The 23,297-nt window shown below is 38.3% G+C and overlaps 1 protein-coding gene across 1 annotated transcript in view; it reads right to left on the bottom strand.

Moving 5' to 3' along the window:
- Positions 1-217: 217 nt before the first annotated feature.
- Positions 218-23,297, bottom strand: part of MSR1 (macrophage scavenger receptor 1) — a gene marked incomplete at its 3' end in the record, with an annotated part of 84,944 nt that continues 61,864 nt past the window's right edge. Inside the window, 2 exon segments of the mRNA NM_001082248.1 lie at positions 218-570; positions 12,660-12,848. Coding sequence (NP_001075717.1) covers positions 437-570; positions 12,660-12,848 — 323 coding nt within the window.

Below are 23,297 nucleotides of genomic sequence, written 5' to 3'. Positions count from 1 at the left end.
TGTATATGTGTTGGAGATTCTGCAAACTAGGCACAAAAGAAGTCTTCTCAAGTATCCCATTATTCAGAAAGTAATTAAAATCAACTAAATAGGTTGCAAAGAAGACAAAAATGACAAAATTTACAATCTCATGAACACATCACAAACTGGAGTCCTTGATTTGTACTTTTCATTACTGCTGGTCTTCAGGATCCAAAAGCCTTAAATATATACAGTATAATGCATAAATCATCACATTTTAATTTTCAGGTAAGAACTTAAAGGGGTTAAATAGTCAACGTATATGTATGCAGTAAGTATGAAGGTGTTAAATATGCTTATTTAATGATTGATAAATATTTTCTTTGAACAGTAGTCTTTATATCTTAGATCTCCAGTTATGATTTTAGTGGAGCGATGTTATTAAAGTGATATGTCAAGAATGAGTAAATATATATCACAAAGTGCAGGTGACGCCAGCATCTTCCCCATGTGAACAGACTCTCACGCCCCACTGTCTGATTTTGCACTCTTCAATGGATGACTCCATCCCCAAACAGGGTACTTCATTCAGCCAAATGGGACCAGTACCTGGAATAATCAGATGCAACTGCATTAGTAAGTATGGTGTTCATGTTGGAGAGGGGCAAAACATTAATTCAATCTCTAAGCAGCAAAGTGTTGTAATATCTACAAACACATTCTATGCTCTCGGCTAGGATTCAAAAATTCTCTACCTCAGAAAACTTTCTCTGTCAACAAGAGAACAAGTGAAATACAAAGTAATAAAAGTTATAACAAAGCTAAGTACACTGTCCTATGGATGCTTGATTTATTTAAAATTTCAGAATGATTCTTTTTTTCTAAGAACTTCATGGATGTTTTATTATTAATCTAAAAATGAGGACTGAAATAATCTTTAATAATAGTGGGCATTTGTACAAATCTAGTGACCTAAAGTATCTGTATATCACCCAGTCTTGAGACATACACTAGCAAAAGGAGAACCTGAAATAACTTCTTTCCTTTCTGAGCTTCCAGTGCACTTCAATGTATACATGCCTGGGATCACTTTTCAGTTAAATTTAAACACCTAAGAATAATTGTGTTTCAATTAAAGAGTTCAACCAGTAGTATTAAGTAGAACAAAAAAATACTAAAAGGGATAAAGTATTAAGTTGTTCATCAACATTCAGGACAAGGGCTGATCAAGTCACTGTTTCTCATAGTGTCCATTTCACTTCAATGGGTTTCCTTTTCGGTGCTCAGTTAGTTGTCACCGATCAGGGAGAACATATGATATTTGTCCCTTTGGGACTGGATTATTTCACTTGATCCCTGTCAAATATAAGAGTGGGAATAAAAGAGGGAGGAGATGTACAGTTTGACACACGCTCAATCGGACTTGCCCCAAATGGCAGAGTTAGAAACGTGCCAGGGGATTCCAATTCAATCCCATCAAGGTGGCATGGACCAATGCCATCTCATTAGTCAAAGTGATCAATTTCTGTTCACAATTGATCATAATGATAGGATTAAGAGTCAAAGGGAACACATAAACAAGACTAGTGTCTGCTAATATTAACTGATAGAATTAAAAAGGAAGAGAACCATCCAACATGGGAAGCGGGATACACAGCAGACTCATAAAATGGCAGATGCCCTAAACAGCACTCTGGCCTCAGAATCAGCCTTTCAGGCATTTGGATCTGGCTAAAAAGCCCATGAGAGTATTTTAGGCATGGAAAGCCAAGATACTCTGGCAAAAAAAAAAAAAAAATCCTAAATGAAAGATCTCTGCGAGTGAGATCCCAGTGGAAAGAACAGGCTGTCAAAGTAGGAGGTACCTTTCTCTGAAGGGAGGAGAGAACTTCCACTTTGACTATGGCCTTGTCTAAATAAGATCTGAGTTGGCGAACTCAAAAGTCTTCCATAGCCTTGGCAACTCATGACAAGAGCCTAGGGCCAGCGCTGCGCCTCAATAGGCTAATCCTCCACTTGCAGCGCCGGCACACCGGGTTCTAGTCCCAGTCGGGGTGCCAGATTCTGTCCCGGTTGCTCCTCTTCCAGGTCAGCTCTCTGCTATGGCCTGGGAGTGCAGTGTAGGATGGCCCAAGTCCTTGGGCCCTGCACTTGCACCAGCATGGGAGATTAGGAGAAGAACCTGGCTCCTGGCTTCGGATCAGCTCAGTGCGCCAGTCGCAGCGCGCTGGCCACAGCGGCCATTGGAGGGTGAACCAACAGCAAAAGGAAGACCTATCTCTCTGTCTCTTTCTCTCACTGTCCACTCTGCCTGTCAAAAAAAAAAAAAAAAGAAAAGAAAAGAAAAGAAAAGAAAAGAGCCTAGGATGATTAGTGATGCCATAAACAAGAGTGTCAATTGTTAAATCAACAACAGGAGTCACTGTGCACTTACTCCGCATGTAGGATCTCTGTCCTTAATGTGTTGTCCAATGTGAAGTAATGCTATAACTAGTACTCAAACAGTACTTTACACTTTGTGTTTCTGTGTGGGTGCAAACTGTTGAAATCTTTTCTTAATATATACTAAATTGATCTTCTGTATATAAAGATAATTGAAAATGAATCTTGAAGTGAATGGAATGGGAGAGGGAGTGGGAGATGGGAGGGTTGCGAGTGGGAGGGAACTTATGGGGGGAGGAAACAGCCACTGTAATCTATAAGCTGTACTTTGGAAACATATTTGTTAAATAAATGTTAAAAAAATATATACATGCCTGGTTTATCAAATACATTATCCATGTAATGAAACTAACAGCAAGTTAGCAAAAGTCTTACAAACTGCCCTGTAAAGAAACCATGGTTGCTAATACTGCTAATTGCAAGCACAAGCAAACAACAAGAAAACTGCAGAACCACACATCACTCTGCCAAGCTCTTCCTCACACACGTCTAAGGGAAAGCAAAGCCAGTCAGCTGCGGGCCACTCTGCAGACAGCAACAAAATCAACAAATGGGACTGCTGTCTTCCAGACACAGAACTCTTTTCTCAATGAGAAAACAACTCTTTTTTGAAAGCAACTGCTTCTATGAAAAAATAATCTCTAAAAAAGAATGCCTGAAAATGTTCAGATATTCTTTAAGGATTTTCTAAGTGTACCATGAATAACATTCTCCTTTCCTTCCTTCCTTCCTTCCTTCCTTCCTTCCTTCCTTCCTTCCTTCCTTCCTTCCTTCCTTCCTTCCTTCCCTCCCTCCCTCCCTCCCTCCCTCCCTCCCTCCTTCCTTCCTTCCTTCCTTCCTTCCTTTCTTTTTTGACAGGCAGAGTGGACAGTGAGAGAGAGAGACAGAGAGAAAGGTCTTCCTTTTCCGTTGGTTCAGCCCTCAATGGCCACTGCAGCCGGCGCACCGCGCTGATCTGAAGCCAGGAGCCAGGTGCTTCTCCCGGTCTCCCATGCGGGTGCAGGGCCCAAGGACCTGGGCCATCCTCCGCTGCACTCCCTGGCCACAGCAGAGAGCTGGCCTGGAAGAGGGGCAACTGGGACAGAATCCGGCGCCCCGACCGGGACTAGAACCCCGTGTGCCGGTGCCGCAAGGTGGAGGATTAGCCTAGTGAGCCGCGGCGCCGGCCATTCTCCTTTTTTTCATACTTAAGACATTTGGACACAGAACCTTTGAATCATTAAGTGAATGATTTCATCAGATTTCAAACTGTAAACTTCCTGTTGAATTTTCAAGAACATTTCATCTCATACAAAAAAAAAGTGATGATTTAGGAGCTAAATTTCAACACATACCTTTTCCAAATTTGTCTAATACTATAAGCATAATTGGTGATGCATTTATTAAATTTGGGTTACTATGATATCGGAAGGTTCTCCCTTTCAATAATAAGAGGTACATAAAATATATTTTGAAATCATTTCCTCTTAGAAACAGACCTCTGTTGAGCAATAGAATATAGTATTAAATTAAAACTTGTTTTTTAGAGAGGCATATATAATGAGATTCATACACTTATTTTTCAAATGCTTTGCAAACTTAATAAATATAAAAATATGTACATAGTTAATAGGGTGCATACCTATATAGTAGAATGAACATATATAAATAAATTAGCAGATATTGATGATTTTACAAATTGCAATAACATTTGAACTAACCTTAAAAATTACAATTGATCTTAGCCAAAAGGCTAAGTAACCTTAAAATATTTAAGTAACCTTAAATTAAGTTACTTAAATAAAAATTTAAGTAATCTTAAAATATTTTTTTTATTTGACAGGTAGAGTTATTGACAGTGAGAGAGAGAGAGACAGAGAGACAGGTCTTCCTTCCGCTGGTTCACCCCCCAAATGGCCGCCACAGCCGGCGTGCTGCGCCAATCCGAAGCCAGGAGCCAGGTGCTTCTTCCTGGTCTCTCATACGGGTGCAGGGCCCAAGCACTTGGGCCATCCTCCACTGCCCTCCCGGGCCACAGCAGAGAGCTGGACTGGAACAGGAACAACCAGGACTAGAACCCAGCACCCATATGGGATGCCAGAGCCACAGGAGGAGGATTAACCAAGTGAGCCACAGTGCCAGCCAACCTTAAAATATTGATAGAGGTTTTCCATATATCCAAAAAATGTCATTCGATGTGGTAGGGGTGACATGAAAGTGCTGGATATATTGTGACAGTTTCAGTCTCTTGGGACCTAGGCCAGACTACACATTAATTTAAGGAGAGAGATGCATCAGGAAGCCTCGATGGAAAGCTGGGGTCAGGGGTTGGGTGTTTTAGTGCAGTGGGGTAGGGGACACCGGAATCCCATCAGAATGCCAATCTGAGTCCTAGCTACTCCGCTCTGATCCAGCTACATGCTAAACCATCCTGGAAGGCAGCAGATCCCTGACACATGTGGGATACCCGGAGGAAGTCCCAGGCTCCTGTCTTCATCCAACAGCCCTGGCTGTTGCTGACATTTGGGAAGTGAACCAGCAGATAAAAAATCTCTCTCTTTCACAATCTTTGTGGCTCTCTCTCTTACTCTGCCTTTCACATAGATGAAAATAAATAAACATAAAACAAATAAACTGGGACCACGTAAAAACACGTCCTGTATTTTATGGTGTGGGTCACGTAAATAAATGACATAAGCAAATATCTATTGTATGTATATGAACTGTATGTCTGGCAGAAGTATGGAAGTTGGAGGGCCGGCACTGTGGTGCAGTGGGTTAAAGCTCCAGTCTGTAGTGCCCGCATCCCATATGGGTATTGGTTCAAGTCCCAGCTGCTCCACTTCCAATCCAGCTCTCTGCTGTGGCCTGGGACAGCAGTAGAAGATGGCCTGTGTTGAATGTGCAGCTCAACTAATCTGAGCTGATCTGAGCTTCCTGTCAATGCAGACTCCGGGAAGCAGCAATGATGGTTCAAGTCATTTGGCTCCTGCCACTCACATGGGAGACTGGGATTACATTTAAGCTCAGAGACCACTGTGGTCAAAACTCTACTATCTGCATCTCAAATAACTAATAATGATAAGAGTAGTAACAGTAATCTGAAGAGCTCAAATTGTTTTCAAAATGGTTAACAGTAATGAGCCTTCTCAACTGGAAATTTTAAGGCAGATGAGCTAAGAATAAGGGCATATGATCTCAACACAGAAGCTTTGCTAGAACACTTTTTGGTTCCCTTGTTGCTCTCTTAAAGTATGGAATGTTTCCTTCTGCGTTTGTGAGAGTTTGCAAGCGTGAGCATGTTGGTTGTGTTTCCTCTGAATTTTATGAAGTCTACAAAAAGTTTCTGAAAGTTCAAATGGAGCTTAATAATGCAGACAGATAATAACAATTGCGTAGATACATGACTACTCCCTTGCTGACACAAAAGGGAGCCAACATAGTGGGCTATTAAGAAATTATATTGATCACACTCATGGAGATTCACAAATTGTATAAAGAGAAGTGAACCTTTTAATGCAAACCACGGCTCTGTCACATTTTTGAATGCAGAGCTGTGGTGCAGCTCCGCACCCTGAGGACTGTGGCGCTTTACTTTGTATACTGTAGATCTTGTCACTGGATTAAGATCTCAGCAGGGCAGAGTTTTAATAAAGCAGAGAAAGAGAATTGGGAGCAAGAATCATCCCAGTGGCTCCCAACTGGAAGAGCACATGAATGAAAGTGTTCAGTTAATTACTGTGCTGACATGTGCACACATACTTCTAGAAACTACTGTAAAGGAATTCATGAATTCCCTGACTGTGGTAAGAATAATGGAAATCTAATTGTATCCTTTCAATAATGTTCCCTGTGGAAGAAAACATTTAATGTGCTTTTGGTCTATAATCTCATTGACTCTTCCAATAACCTTGAGCAATTAAGTACCATTATCATGCCATTTTACAGATGGGAAAATTGAAAATTAGAATAAGGAAATTTGCCCAAGGTCACACAGCATCCTCACCCTGTGTCTGCCCAGAATCAGTGCCTTCAATCAATGATTTATTGTAGTCCCCTGGATTATTAGATTCATTCATTCAATAAATCTGTTTGAGAGCCTAGGTGGGAGAGCAAAACCCAAATCCACAGTCTCCTGGGCTGACCTCTACCTAAGGCTCATGTTCTAGGTGGATGACGCAACTTAGGTCACACATGCAGTAGCAGAGCCTACACTTGAATGTAAAACCTCCGGTTCCCATTCAAGTTACTTTTTCTGCTGAGAACACACAGATGATATAAATATGATATATATCATACATTTATTATATATATATAATACACATATAGTATATACCATACACTCCCCACATATATATATAAGTATATATGTACGTATATATATATTATATATCATACCCCTAAGTGATTCTGTGTTTTGCTATGGGGGAAAGAATCAGACACAGTAAATATGTTTGAATGATAATGTACAAGCATGAGACAATATGCTAGGTCTTTTCACATAGGATTCTAAATTTACTTCTTATAATAGTCTTGTAATAACAGCAATTATCTCATTTTCTAGATAAATAAACTGAGATTTTGAAAGGCCATGTGACTTTCTCAAAATAATGGAAGAAAGAGCCATGAACAAGGCATGATGACACTCAACACTTAATACATTCATTGGCTACCTATATGCCCATAGATTTATAGAAAAAATTTCTAAAGATTTGCTATTTTATTTTCATGTTAATATATTCAGGACTATTGAGCCTAAGGGAAAAATTTATTTAATACATGTTTCCCATTTCATTCTGAATGTTTTCTGCATTAAAAAATTAATGCAAAGGTAGCATAAAATTCATAAAATGTTATCTTCATGTAAACCCTAAACATAAAATGCAAATTTTTTTTTATTTCTCTAGGTAATAATATCACTCAAAGATTTTATTGTTGCTTTCACCACTGGTTTTCTTTTGTATGTTTGTTGTTGTATTTTTTTTTGGGGGGGGGGCTCTGAACAATTCTTTCTACTCAGTGGAAACTTATGCAAAATTGATGTGGATATTTTAGAATTTTTTAATTCTCTCTCTCTCACCCTTCTATCTATGCATCTGGGCATGTATGATTTCTTTTACAACTGGGAGGCTGAAGGGAGGACAAATTGATTTTGAGTTTCTAACAGCAATGCAGATGTTGTCTGTGGCTTCTGAGTTTTATGAGGATGGTTTGCAATATTGAGAGTATACATCACAGATAATATCATTTCCTCTTAACTTCTTTTTTAAAAAGACAGATATTGATATTTCTTTTGGGTGATTTGAATCTCTTTAATCTCATCTTTGTATTACCAACACTTTTATGGAAAATGTGGTAATCAGATTTCATACATGAGCCAGATATATAATAAAATGAGATTTGAGATTAGTTTCTGAATAGGTAAGTGAGAAAACAGAAATTACTAGTGGTTAAAAGTGTCTGAATATATTCTGATTATATCGAGTCATCCTGGGTGACATGAATTTGTATTACCTCTAAGACTTTTAGTTGGAAGGCACTTTGTGAACATCTTCTCTGTTAAGAAACACTTTGCATTCAAAGCTGAAGATACCTTAGGAATCCAGTCATAGAAGGATGGACTGTTGTGTGGGTGTAGCTTTGTATTTCTAGATAAGCCACCTTCTCTCTCTCTCTCTATCTCTCTCCCTCTCTCTCTCAATCTTAACATATGCACAATAAGAATGAGGCTAAAATGGGTCTCAAATCTCATCAACCTTTGACATAGTCTGATTCTATGATTCTGGAGAGACAAGCTCTTCATAAAAGAAATTCTTGAGGATAAAGAACTTATCAGGACATTCTATCAAGTGGAAAATGTTTTATGAGAGCAGTCTAAGGCATGCACTCACACACACACCTTACTATCACCAACATCACTGCCATAATACTTATGTAGACTTGGCAAATTTTGTGACCCTTGCTATCCACACTTACTTTCTCCATGAATAACTGGGTTGTAATAGTATCTATTGTGATCATTAACTGAGATCATATAGACAGCACTTGACAAGTAATGCTTTTCCCTACTTAGTATTACCTTTGCTACCATGAATAACAAAATACATGCTATGAACTCTCCAGGTTCTAGACTTAACATCCATAATATCCAATATGCAAGTAATTACATTTCAAAACTTTCATTGTGCAGGGAGCAATATGTAAGAATTTAAGTTCTAACCTGTTGCTTTATTTTATTCATGTTTGGGATTCTTTTTTACTCTTGTTCACTAAAGGACAGCTCATAGGTACAGAGTTACATACTTTTTCATTACTTCTGTTTATTCTTGCAGTTTTCCAGAAATTCCACTTAGAAAACTGATGATGGAATGTGAAAGTGGTAGTAAAAACAAAGAAAAGTAAACTAAGAATGATTACACGGTGGCATCCATGCTTAGAATGTTCTTTTGTTTCTGTCTTTACATTTGGAGCTTCAGCATTATAATCTTAGGAGGTGAAGAAATGGCCACTTTAGGCTCAGATATTTCTGGAGCAAACTCCGTAAGTACCACCATGGTTGCTACAGAGAGCACACTAGAAGAAGAGGCTGGAAGGGCTGGATAGAGAGAGCGAAGTGATTCATTCAGCCTTTCCTGCCCCACCCAAATACAAACAACAGATAACTTTTCCTTCTACCTTAATTTATCTGGTTTCGTCTAGTCTGGAAAAAGAGCATTCCACTTTATGCAAAAGGTGCAACCACATGAAAGAACCTATTTAAAAGTGCATGTTTTAAGCTTTTTCCTATAAATCATTTTGCTTGCAGCTGTAAAGCTAATTGTTCTTAAAGCTAACAAGGATTATCTTTGTTAAGCCACGTTTGCTATTTTAAAACAAGAGAAAAAAGGAGAGGGAGGACTGTGTCTAGAAATTTATATTTTTCTGTAATGAGGGAATTACACAAAGATATAAATTTGTTTTTTTTTCTTTTTGACTCAATTTTGCTAATTACATACAAAATAATATTAATCTGACTCTTTATTTTCCTAGAGAATAATAATCAAAACTCTAATGCATGTCTGTTTCACAGGCTTACGCATCCCCAATCTACTCATAGTTTTGACAGAAGTTCCATTCATAATTGCTTTACTTCCCCTCCTGAGTGTACCTATAAATTTAAGGAGGAGAAGTGAAAAATAAGGAGACATTTAAACAGCTTTATATAAAACGATGGCTCACCATTTCTAATCCCAAATCAGCTTAAAATGTAAGCCTGTCTCTCAAAACAGTGTCCAGTGAAGCAGATCATGCAATTTATTTTAAAATGTTTTTTTTTTTTCTTCAGCATAAGTAATTTTGGTTCTATCATTTCTTTCCCCAGCTCATCCTGCTTGATTTTTTTTAAACCGTCTTCATCAGTCTTCTCTAGCCAGAGATCTGAAACAAGCACTGGGTCAGTATTGAGTGGAGCCGGGAGATTATTATGAGAGTTCCTACAGCGTGTGCTGCTCTGAGCAGAGCTTTGTACAGTGGGAAAATCACACTTAATTTTCTGACCCTTGGAACATCACCAATGTCACTAGATGAGTACAAAATAACACTGATCTGACTTCTCTCTTTTTCAAAGAGAATGGCAAATAAACTTGTAATTACACAGTGTGCATTGCTGCTGGCAGTGACTTCCTTGTTTCCAGCAGCACAATGAGTCACACTTTGTAGTGGGCACTTTCCGTATGCTGGCTCACTCCCGATTCAAAACAAATCTGCTTGGTATTACTCTCATTTATCAGAAAGGAAACTGAAACTCTGAGACGCAAGGACCAGAGCTACGGTTGCAACTCACATCTTTGTCATGAGACACCTCATCTTTCCAATCTGCGTCACTGAATGCTTGACAATGTGAAAGGAAAAACCAAACTCCTTACACATTTTATCATTTTATAATAATAAAGCTATGGGGTAATGCATGGCATAACCAACCACCTCATGAAAATGCACAGCCTCATTTAAAAGAGACATTCATATTAGACAAGGAGTCAGCTATGTCCAGAAAACACCACATAGCACATTGTTTGTTTAAAAAAAATGTTTTCCTAACAAGGCTTTCTCTAGAAATCTCCAGAGATGAAAGCAAGAATGAATAAAAGCTTTGAGGAACAGAATATTCTACTTGGGAGACTAGGCCTTAAGGTTCATAGAGCCCTAAGACAATGGTCTCCAACTGTGTGCTTCCCAACTATGTTGGGTGTTTAAGTGGAAAACATATTTGAAGTTCATGGCAGGGCTTCATGTTCAGAGAAGAAATGCAACATATGCTTCACTTTCCCATCACAGGCAGTACTTTGCCAAAGGTTGTTAGTTTACCTAAATTAAAGTAAATTTATTACTGGTGTGGATCCAAATTTGGTCTTTTCTTTGTAATAGATGAGAGGTCTACCTCCAGACACAAGAGGTTAATAAACTATCCTGTAAGCTTGTTACTCAGAGAGACAAAGATAAATACAGCTACAAAAGAGCTCACTTTGATTTAAGGTATTTTAGGATTTTTTTGACTGATGTAGTTCACATTGATTAAATTATTGGAAGACTGGAAACTTCTGTATTTTACCGTGTCTGCAAAGACACAGGTTGAAAATCCAAGTCACCTCCGTGCTATTATTTCTAAAATTGAAGAGTTCTTAGTCATTTCCCTGGTAACACACCATGAATGAGAATTACACATCCTCTGTTGGAACTGCAGTTGTTCAACTCATAGATGCTAACAGTTACTTGAAATAGTTTTATACAATTCTGTGTTAAAAACAAACAACAATTCATTATAAAAATGGATCCTCTCTGCATACAACCTTGTGGAAATGCAGATGAGCAGCTCAGTCTGGCTAAATGATTGACTCCATCATTGGCTTTTCTGGAAAAAAAAAAAATCTAGCCAATCAACTTTGAGAACATTTCACACGGGGTTAAATTTTCTGGGCATAAGAAAGATTTTAGGCTCTTATTATTTTAACCTAGAACAAAGTTCTAAAGGTATGGTAGAATGGAAAATTTGGAGACTCCAAAGATCTATCTGATTGTGGCAAATTTTATTTCCTATGCATTTTGTTTCTTGTATTCAACCTTTTAAAGCAAACATTAAAGACTGGTGGCCAGGGGCTTAACCTAGGTACAGAAACTTCATATTACCACTCTATATTGCCTTATGTCTATTGTCTTTATGAAAACAAATGATTTTCTTGCCTCTGAAAAATTAAATGATTTTTCTTGTTTCTTTATGAGATTCATGCTTCAATCTATCTCTTAAATATGATATGGGAATTCATATAGTTAAAGTACACAATTGTGACAAATTGTCAATACTACTCAGGTTAAGTTTAGCATGATGCCTAGCCCAGAGTTGGTATTCAATAAATTGTACATATTACCACATAAGAATATCTTTTGGGTGTTTAAGAAATCTTTCTGGTCCTTCCAGTCTACATAGTATAGCAAATCCAGGCTTCTGGCTTCAGACTGGCCGAACTCTCACTTGAGTATACATACAACAGAAATGAAATCCATCTATAGAAGAGACATCTGTGCTCGCAGGGTTACTACAGCACTGTTCAGACTAGCCAGGAAATGGAAACAGCCTAAATGTCCATCCACTGATGAATGGATAAAGACGATGTGGCAAATATACTTAAGAGGGTATTACTCAGTCATAGAAAAGGATAAATATCTTGTTAGGTACAACAACAGGGACTGAACTAGAGATCATTATATTAACTGAAATAAGCCACGCCCAGAAAGCCAAATATCATTTGATCTCATTCATATGTGGAGTCTTAATGAAATTGACCTCATAAAACTTAAAAATAGAATTGTAGCTACCAGAGGCTGGGGAGGGAAGTGGGTAGGAGGGATTGGTGAAGGCTGTTTGACCAGTGCTGGGTTATAGCTGGAATTGAGTAAAAAGTTCTAGTGTTCTATTGAATAGTAGGATGCAGCTAGATATGTTAAAAAGCTATAATATACGACATTGGGATATTTCCAATATAAATAAATGTTAAATACTTGAAAAGATAAATATATTTACCCCGACTGGACATCACTTATGTGTACATGTAATGAACATCACATAATACCCTATAAATATGTATAATTTTTAACATATGTTAAAATTTTAACAAACTAAAAAATCAAAAGACAAATTTTACAAAATACTATAAAGAATTCTTTCCTTTTATCCCATATGTTCCTATTCCTTTGTCATTAGAGAATGCCTGCATTTCATTTTTTAAAAATTTTCTTCAAATTACCTTGTCCAAAATAAGCTTTCTTGTGCACACTCTTAACACCTCGGTATCCCAAGCTCCTGCAGACAACCTGCCCGGCACGCAGTTCCCAGTGATCATCACAAACTGTGCCCCACTGTCCATTGTGCAATATCTCCACTCTACCCTCATGAGGGCCACGGCCACCAACCAGTCGGACAGTCGCAGAAGGAGCTTGAAACAAAAACAAATTAGAGTCAATTATGTACGTATCATTTGATAATGCTTTGGTTTTTTTCAAAAAGACTTTTAGCACATTTTCCCAGTAAATTTCACTATTAGAATAAATATTAAACTTTCTGGCGCCACCTTTTGGTATAGAATTTAACTGCAACCATTGCACTTGTAAAAAGTGAAGAGTAAAATCCGTTCTAAGAGTTACCTGTTACATATGCGTTAATTAGAACTTCAAAGATTATGTTGCAATAGTTTAAAAAAAATCAACAGTCACTTGTTTATCAGTGTTATGTAGATTTTTAATAGTATTAGAATCACTTATAGCAAAATGACTCATTGTTTCCTTGATCCACTGACACATAAGCAGTGATTTTCAATAATATTGAAGGGCACCAGGCAGATACTTTATATTAACATAAATAGCAAAATGGGTCGGCAACCGTCACAGCTTTTACCAAGAGAAACGCGGTGACTACAGTGACAACATTCATTCAGGAACAGCAATGAGATTCCTTGTTATGAGGTCCCTGGATTATGTCTTTTTTTTTTGACAGGCAGAGTGGACAGTGAGAGAGAGAGACAGAGAGAAAGGTCTTCCTTTTGCTATTGGTTCACCCTCTAATGGCCGCCGCGGCCAGCGCACCGCGCTGATCCGATGGCAGGAGCTAGGAGCCAGGTGTTTTTCCTGGTTTCCCATGGGGTGCAGAGCCCAAGCACCTGGACCATCCTCCACTTCACTCCCTGGCCACAGCAGAGAGCTGGCCTGGAAGAGGGGCAACCGGGACAGAATCCGGCGCCCCAACCGGGACTAGAACCCGGTGTGCCGGCACCGCTAGGCGGAGGATTAGCCCAGTGAGCCGCAGCGCCGGCCCCTGGATTATGTCTTGAAAGTTTGTCTTTTTGGAAAAATAATGAGACGAAAAATAAGAATATTTTTGTTTATTTTGAGAAATTAGTAAAGCAGTAAGCTTTCAAAGAAATAAACTATGTTTATAAATTCAAAAGTAATTTTGCTGTGTAATGTCTAAGTAAGCAAACTTGCTTACATAATTCTAGTCACGTGACAAACATTTACATAAATACAGCATAAATATGAAATGGTCTTTTCTTATTTTTGAAATCAACATATATATTTTATTTAAGATTTATTTTATTTATGGAAAGATAGAGTTACAGAGAGAACAAGAGAGAGCAGGACAGAGATCTCTGATCCACTGGTTCACTCCCCAAATAGCTATAATGGCTGGGGCTGGGCCAATCCGAAGCCAGGAGTAAGGAGTTTCTTCCAGATCTCCCATGTGAGTACAGGGGCCCAAAGACTTGGGCCATCTTCTGCTGCTTTCCCAGGCACATTAGTAGGGGACTGGATCAGAAATGGAGCAGCTGGGACTTGAAATGGGACCCATATGATATGCTGATGCTACCGGCAGTGGCTTAACCCACCACGCCAAAACAATGGTCCCATCAACATATATATTTTAAATGTAGGAATAGATAAATAAAAGTGGACAATTAATACTATGAAAATAATCACTTGAGTGTCAAAGTTCTTAAACAGACTATTCTTTTTTTTATTTTATTTTTATTTTTTTAACAGGCAGAGTGGACAGTGAAAGACAGAGAGAAAGGTCTTCCTTTTGCCATTGGTTCACCCTCTAATGGCCGCCATGGCCGGCGCGCTGCCGCCGGCGCACCACACTGATCCGATGACAGGAGCCAGGTACTTGTCCTGGTCTCCCATGGCGTGCAGGGCCCAAGTACTTGGGCCATCCTCCACTGCACTCCCTTGCCACAGCAGAGAGCTGGCCTGGAAGAGGGGCAACCGGGACAGAATCTGGCGCCCTGACTGGGACTAGAACCCGGTGTGCCTGCACCGCAAGGCAGAGGATTAGCCTAGTGAGCCGCGGCGCCGGCCCAGACTATACTATTCTAACAAGCATTTGTTTAAGAAACTATTTCCTTCTTATAAAACTTTTTTTGGCTTATTTGAAAAAAAGAGGCACACAGAGACAGGCAAAGACAGATAGACAGATATTGTCCATCCTCTGATTCACTCCCCAAGGCCCACAGCATCCATGGTTGAGCTAGGCCAAAGTCAGGAGTTTATTTATTTGAAAGTCAGAGTTATGCAGAGAGAAGGGTGACAAAGAAAGAGATAGCTCTTCCATATGCTGGTCCACTCCCCTGCCGGCTGCCACAGCCAGGACTGGGCCAGGCTGAAGCCAGGAGCCAGGAATTTAATCAGGGTCTCCCACATGGGTGGCAGGGGCCCAAACACTTTGGCCATCTTCTGATGGCAGGGGATATTGGCTACACCATGAGTCCAGACTCAGTCAAAAACATTTTTTAAAGAGAAAATGATTTGCTATTACATATTTTTTTTTTTATTTAATGAGCATAAATTTCCAAAGTACAGCTTATGGACCACAATAGCCCCCCCCCCACCCCGTGTCTTCCCTCCCATCCACAACGCTCCCCTTCCCACTCCCTCTCCCCCTCCCCTTCACATCACAATTAATTTTCAATTATCTTTATATACAGAAGATCAATTTTTGCTATTACATATTAAAATGTTCAACTGCTGAGTAAATCACCTGGATGACCTAATCATTTATTGCAGTTGTCTAAGAAAACACAAGAATGGACTGTATAAAGTTTTAAAATGCTGTAACATTTAACATGTAAAATATTATAACAATTTAACATATTGTATTATTCAGTGTCATGCTCAAATTTTTATGCAAGTCAAACATATCCAAGCCTAACACATTTATTATGCATACAAAAGAAAAAAATCAGGCATATTCAAACATTGATTAAATGAGGTTGATTTTCTTGTTGCCCAAACAAGTGTGAGTAAGCATCCTTACTGTTCATTCTTTTCCCCCTACCTCTCCCAAAAGGTCATTAATAAGCCCTATATCTCCTGGTTCTCTTACTTTGGTATGAAGCAGAATCACATGTTACTGGACTTGCATCTGATCCACCAGTCTGAAATGGTACCAATAACTGTACTTGAACAGGTTTCCAGGTTATGCATATGCTGTTGTCCCAGAGACCACACTTTGAGAACTACTAACCTAAAAGTTTGCATTATTTATTTAAACAGCTGCAGATGTATAGAATCCTACGGTCAGTTATTGCAAAGAAAATGGTCACAGATTTCTTTCAAATTTCCCATGCAAGTGGGATTCTGAGCAAGGGTAAGTCTCTATTCACTCTTTAGGGCCAAATATGTATGGACTGGTCCATGCATATCTGTCACCTGAAATATCTAATGATTATAAGTAAATACTGACAGATGGCCACATGGTACTGACCCTCAGTTGTCTCTGAACTCACATGGAAGAAAGAGGCAGGTAAAAAATTTATTCCAGACTGGGTATCATGTATCACGCAACTGTTCTGTTTTGATGATGGAGAAAAGCTCATTTTGTCATCAGCATCAATCACAGCATTTTCTTAGGAAAAATACAGACTGGAATTTTCTTTGAATTTAGCTAACTCATCATTATATGATGTTCCAAGGTGAGAGGGCTTGCTGGGTAACTCTGAACAGCTTTCCCCAGACCAGAAGCGGGTTTTGCCAGCTCAGGGGCAGACACATATTACAGAGAACAGTTGGGACTAAGTGCCAACTCAATTTACATTTCTTCAAAAACTGTAGTATTTGAATCTGTTTGACAAGGCCATATTTCCCAATTGGCAATCCACCTGATAATGTGGATTATAACCAACGAAATATTTGTTCAATTAATTTATTAATTTACTATGAGACATGTGAGTTTTTGCTATAGAACTGTTTTTTGTTAATACATTTTTCATTATGTATGTTAATACCTTCAATCGAGTTGGATAATTTAACATAACTTTGCCCCAGTTTCTTATATGCTCCTTCTATAGCTTAAGTGTCAGTAGACAACCTCTTGCTTTGTAGTTCCTGAGGAATGTCTAGAACTGGTGGCTTTAGGTTTTTTAAAGTCTGAATATAAAATAGAATATGTATATAAAATAATTCTACACAAACAATTCATTTGTATTTATGACCAAAAGACACCACAAGAAAAATAAGAGTTGATAATTTTAAAAATGAATAAATTATTTTGTAATCTGAGGAAATAAATCCAAATATGGTAAACAGCAACAATTTCAGGAGTTTATTATAGTTTTATTGTAACCGTTGAAATCTTTACTTAACATATACTAAATTGATCTTCTGTATATAAAGATAATTGAAAATGAATCTTGATGTAAATGGGATGGGAGAGGGAGCGGGAGATGGGAGGGTTGCGGGTGGGAGGGAAGTTATGGGGGAGGGGAAAGCCACTATAATCCAAAAGCTGTACTTTGGAAATTTATATTTGTTAAATAAAAGTTAAAAAGTTTTATTGTAAAGGGTAGAGGTAAAGCAGAAATAGGATAAAGATAGAAGAATAGGTAAATTAATTATAGTATATATATAATTGGTAGATAGTTCCAGAAGCATTAAACATAATGTTAAAATGACTATGCAGAAAATGGGGGTGGTGGTGAAAAAATAACATTGAATTAATATACTGAGATTAAAAGCTTACATTATAATTACGCAAAAATTTTTTGCTATATTATAACACTGGAAGGAAGTTTCCAGAAATAGTAACTATAATTTATTATGATATAAAAAAATTGAATATGTGATCTTTCTCCTATTTTCTGTAACTGTAATATTTTTAAAACTGGTTAATTACATTAAAATAAATAGTAGGCTAGATACTAATATCTTTACTGTTGCAAAGGGTCTACGACACAAAGCTGAAATTCACTCATGAAATTGAAGTGAGAAAACATTTCAGAATGACAGCTAGAATATAATATCACTGATCTAAACATATGAAACAGTATCAGCTGTGTTTATGTGTACACACATATATTAAGTAAATGCATAAAAATGTCAATGGGAAGAACCAAATAGACACCAAGATAAAGGTTTATATTGGGAAGCAAGAAGAGGCATCCCTGGGGCTTTGATTGTATTCCGAACATTAAATTTCTTGAAAAACAAATAACTGTAGCCAATATGATAAATGATACCATCATGGAAATCCAGGTAGTATGTATATACCTATGTATTGGCTATTGACTATAAGCATCCTCTCTTCTTTCCTTCTGTCATGTGCCACATAATATTTCAATCAATGAACACAGTGGTCTCAAAATATTAGGACGGAAAAGAAAAAAATCCCATTACCTATTCTTATTACTATGCCTTTTCTGTGTTTGGGTATGGTTGGATGCACAATCACTTCCTGCTGTGTTACAGTTGCTTATAATACTCGGCACGGGAACATGTTACTCAGGTTTGAAACCAAGGAGCAACAGGTCATACTGCCATGTAGATTTATGCAAGTGTACTCTGTGATGCCTACACAGTGATGGAACTGCACAACGTCACATTTCTCTGAATATATCCCCATTGTTAAACAAGGCATGGCTGTGTGTTTGAGATATAACTGATCTAAAGAAGGAAATAACATATTGATGTTAGCATTGCATATTGATGCAACATTGATGGAGTCATACTTTGAGACCTAAATAAACTGCGAAAATGCTTCAAAAGCAGTCATTCCTTTAAAGTTAGAAAAATGATACTATTAGACAAACAAATTTCTAATTTGAAATGAAACATCATAGAAGATGTGAACTGTGGTGACTTTTGTGCCCGCCACCACCTCTGAGTGGAAAGAAAGAACTGAATTAAGATCTAACTTCGGAGTGGATGTTTGGCTTAGCAATGGATTGCTGCTTGGGATGCCTACATCCTATGTAGAAATCCCTGAGTGGGAGGCCTGGCTCTACTCTTAATTCCTGTTTCCTGCAGAATGCAGGATGTAGACCCTGGGAGAAAACAGGCAGAGAGTCAAGTACTTGGGTACCCAACACACACATGTGAGACCTTGACTGAATTCCATTTTCCTGGCTTTGGCTGACCTATCACCAGATATTCTGGGCAATTTAAGACCAAACCAGTAATTTTAAGAGTAAACTTAAGTTTACCTTTCAAATAAACAAATTCATAAAAATTAAATTCTCTGGAAAAATAATAGATTTTGAGTCTTACTTGAGAGGTTGGGGAGGATTTTTGAGATCTTGGGCCAGAAGAGAACAGAAAGGATTTCAGTAGAGAGGAGTGTGTATAATTGTGATGGCTGAAGTTTGATGAGAGAAGGCTCAGTGAGGAAAATCTGGCTTCTTGAAATTTGCTGCAGAAATTTCAAGAGAGTAGACTCTGAGATTCAACTTCAACTTGTAGACTCTGTTATTTCTATTTTCCTATTATGCCTAAGCCTTCAGGAAAATTCTTTTGGATTCCTCAAGGGGTAGCAGCCACAGAAACCTCCATGTGTTAGTGTCCCAGGCTGTGTCAGATGACCACACACTGAGGCTTAAAACAGTCATTTGTTGCTCACAGTTCTGGTTTCTAAAAGCAGAAGTTTCACCAGGAACCTGAAGAAGTCCTCCTCTCCCTTTAAGCTGTTGGCTCCAATAGGAGAACTTACCGCTTTAAGCCTACACTTGCCCATTTATAAAGTAAAAATAGCACCTACTTCTTAGATCAAAGTGAGGTTTCAGATGTGACAATATGTGAAAGAATGTATTTTAAACTGAAATACTATATAAACAATAGCAATAGAATTATTATTTATGTTTCCTTCTGAAACTTATTCTGGGAGCCTGTGAAATCATGAAATGAAGGGATTTGAGACATAAGTTTCACAGAGAAAAGGTCTTAAATTTGCCCCAATAATCTGTCCAGTTACTGGGAGAATTGACAGCTTGGTACAGAATTCTGCCTTTTTATGAAGAGAAAATAATTTCCCAAAATAACTGTGTTTGTAGCTTGAATTGGAGTGAAGGTAATTGAAACTCTACATTCTCCTGGGCATTGTGCATTGTATTTTGTTTATGCTCATAAGTAAGACTGACTTACTGGAATTGGTAGAAGAAAATAGAGTGTAATGTCTTCATTACGTCTGCACCTGACAAGAGAGACCAAAATTCATATCCAGCAGTGGAATCCAGAAATGTGTTAGAACAGGTAACTTCAAGTTTCAAAAATTCAGCCAAGAAGCTCTTTTCCTCTTCTAAGAAACATTCTCTTTGCTTAGCTTAAACCTTGACCATGTTAGAGTAATCAAGATAGATACTCTCTTAGAAAAACAAGAAAAACATGGAATGGCATATTTTGTTTGGGTAAACAGAAGGGAGAGACTCTGTTTAAATAAAAAAAAAAAAAAACTCTCTGAAATGCAAGTATTTGGCCTAGCAGTTAGATGCTGGTTGAGACATCTACACCCTACATCAGAGTACCTGGTTTCAATTTCTAGTTCTAGTTCCTGACTCTGGCTTTCTGTGATTGAAGACCCTGAGAGGCATCAGTGGTGGCTCAAATAATTCAATGGAACACCTGGACTGAGATCCTGGCTTCCTGCTTTGAGCCTGCCCAAACCTGGCCATTATGGGAATTTAGGGAAAGAACGATGTGATGGGAATGTTTGTTGTTTCTCTCTAATGAAAAATTTTAAAAGCGGTGTTTGATTTCAACATGTAGACTCAGTTGGGTTCTGAACTCAATTCGTTATTTCAAGAGAGGACCCCAGTTCTTATTTATCAGAGATGGGGCATGATCAGCATCATGAATCAGGATACTTTTCTCAGCTACAAGCTGGCAGTCCAGGTTTCTAGTCCCAGCTGTACTACACACTTTCTTCATCACTTCGGAGAGATGACCTCTTGCCACTTTCCACTTTGTACTTTGATGCCTTTACTTGTTATGCAATCTTTTGTATTGGGACTGTTGTAAGGATTAATTTAAGTCATGATTATATTTTAAAGAAGTTTGGAAGGAGTAGGGTTTTAAGTGGGGGAGAGTGTCAAGTTAAGGTGCCCTATCATGTTGCCCTTAAGTGATAGAAATTCAAATCAGATAAACCAAGATTCGCACTGTGGGCCTTCCATACATGGAATGATTTTGCATAGGTTTCTTAAGTGCTCTACATCCTCTTGGGCAAGCCAGCAGAGGACTCCACTCTTTGTAAGGGTTGCATGAAGGAGGTCCAGTATGCAAGGTGCTTTGCTTAGTTCTTTGCACAAAGAGGGTGACTTTACATATTAGAGGTATTATTATTACCATTGTTAAAAATTCAGATCTCTGGTCTAAAGAATGGAAATGAGTGAAGGCAGGAGCAAAGTACCATATGTTAAGCATATGCAACTACTTTGTGCTTCAGAATCGCAAGGAGAGATTTTAAAAATCACATGTATCAGTCCAAAGCAAGCAAGCAAACAAAAAACCCAAATCAGAATTTCTGTATGTCAAGCCCAGTCATCGTTATATGATAAAAACATCAGAGGTTATTCCATTGTTCTCCAGATCACGAAAGCAACTTCTAGAACAATGCTATAGTATGGTCACTTAGAGAGATGCAAATCTTTCCATTATAGGAGGACTGATGTGATACTAATACACTGCTGCCCAACAAGCAACTGGCAAGAATATTTCTAAGTGTCTCAGAAAAATGCAGAAAGGCTGGTTTACGCTTTCAGCACCCTGTACCTTGAATTATGAGACACTCTTGTTTTACCCACCATTCTGTGCTCATCTCATCTGTTTGGGCAGTGTGTACACCCTTCTCTAAACATGGTAGTTAGCAAGAGGAAACCCCAAGATCCAATTAGAACAACAACAACAAAAAAGAGTTCTTTTGGAGGAGAAAAAATGACCCTCTCTCAGATAATGCAGCATACTGAGGGCCTACATGACAATGATTATAACATATATAAAGAGAAATAAAGGAAGAAATGGAGAGAAACCAAGGCTGAGTCACATGTTTAGTTTGAACTCCTGGATCCTGCCATGCCTGAAACAAAACTCGTCTACTTCAGTTCTGAATTATGTAAAGCATTTCGTCCTATTAGTAAGTAATTTTCTATTACATTCCTATAAAAAAGTTCTTACAAACATGAGAGTACTTTACAAAGTTTGTGGAAAATGGAATCAAAAATTATTTTGGTACCAAAAACTTTTGGAATCCATTTGTGCAAGAAATCTCAGAGTTCATGGAAAATGAGTATTATGGGAAAATTTATACATGAATTTCAATCAATTTACCTTTTTATTTATTTTTTTTACTTTTATTTCTTTGAAAGGCAGTTATAGAGAGAGACAGAGAGGGATATTCCATCTGCTGGTTCACTGCCCAGATGAACCAACACAGCTAGGGCCAGGCCAGGACTAAACTAGGAGCCAAGAATTCATATCACGTCTCCTGGGTGGCAGGGACTGAAATATTTCCCTTCACCTGTTTCCTTAGAGTGAACAAATTAGTAGGATGCTGGAATTGGAAGCAGAGGGAGGACTCAAACCCAGGTACTTTGATATGGAATGCAAGCATGCCAAGTAGCATATTAACCACCCAAACATATCTTTAAATTCCATTTTTCTGTGAGCTTTTCAAATGAAGCTTGTACACCAAGGTCAATGGTGATCTTCTGACAAAGAATTAGAATGGTTGCCTAGGTCATTCTGTTAGCTGTTAATCTTGTTAATTATTGCCTACTTGAACAGCATTACCCTGGTGACTTGTATTAAATCATGAAACACCATAATGTAAAAGACATACTGGTAAGAAATGAAGCTGAAATGTTTCTTGTAACTGTAAAAACAAAAAAAATCCCTACATTTATGGTATGATTTAGGCCATATTTAAGAACAAACTTAGGGGCTGGCATTGTGGCTTAGTGGGTAAAGCCGCTGCCTGCAGTGCCAGCATCCCCTATGGGCGCTGGTTTGAGTTCTGGCGGCCCCACTTCCCATCCAGCTCTCTGCTGTGGCCTGGGAAAGCAGCAGCAGATGGCCCAAGTCCTTGGGCCCCTGCACTCACGTGGGAGACCTGGAACAAGCTCCTGGTTCCTGGCTTTGAATTGGTGCAGCTCCAGCCATTGCAGCCAAATGGGGAGTGAACCAGCAGATGGAAGGCCTCTCTCTCTCTCTCTCTCTCTCTCTCTCTCTCTCTCTCTCTGCCTCTCCTCTCTCTCTGTGTAACCCTGCCTTTCAAATAAATAAATAAATAAAGCCTTTTTTAAAAAAATGAACTTATAGAAAAACAAATAAATCTGAACTCATTCTGAAACGTTCCCCGTCCTGTGCTGCAAAGATTTTGACAGGAGATTGCCCACAGATAATCACCTTAAAGGGGACCAATGAAGAATGCTGTAAGCCACGTGGAATTTTTTTTGTGTGAAAATGCTGTACACAGAAACTGAATATTCATATTCAGTTAGGGGAGGTTACCAGCCTTTTCACATTTCTAGGAAATGGAAATGCAGAATTACACAAACTATCATTATGAAATAGGGCCATTTTTCAAAAAGAAGGCATACTGTCATTCCTTTTAATAGCTCCTCAAA

Source organism: Oryctolagus cuniculus, chromosome 2, assembly GCF_964237555.1.
Source record: "Oryctolagus cuniculus chromosome 2, mOryCun1.1, whole genome shotgun sequence".
Classification (NCBI taxonomy): domain Eukaryota; kingdom Metazoa; phylum Chordata; class Mammalia; order Lagomorpha; family Leporidae; genus Oryctolagus; species Oryctolagus cuniculus.
Note: the sequence above shows the minus strand (reverse complement) of the source record. Positions and strands in the feature narration are given on the sequence as shown.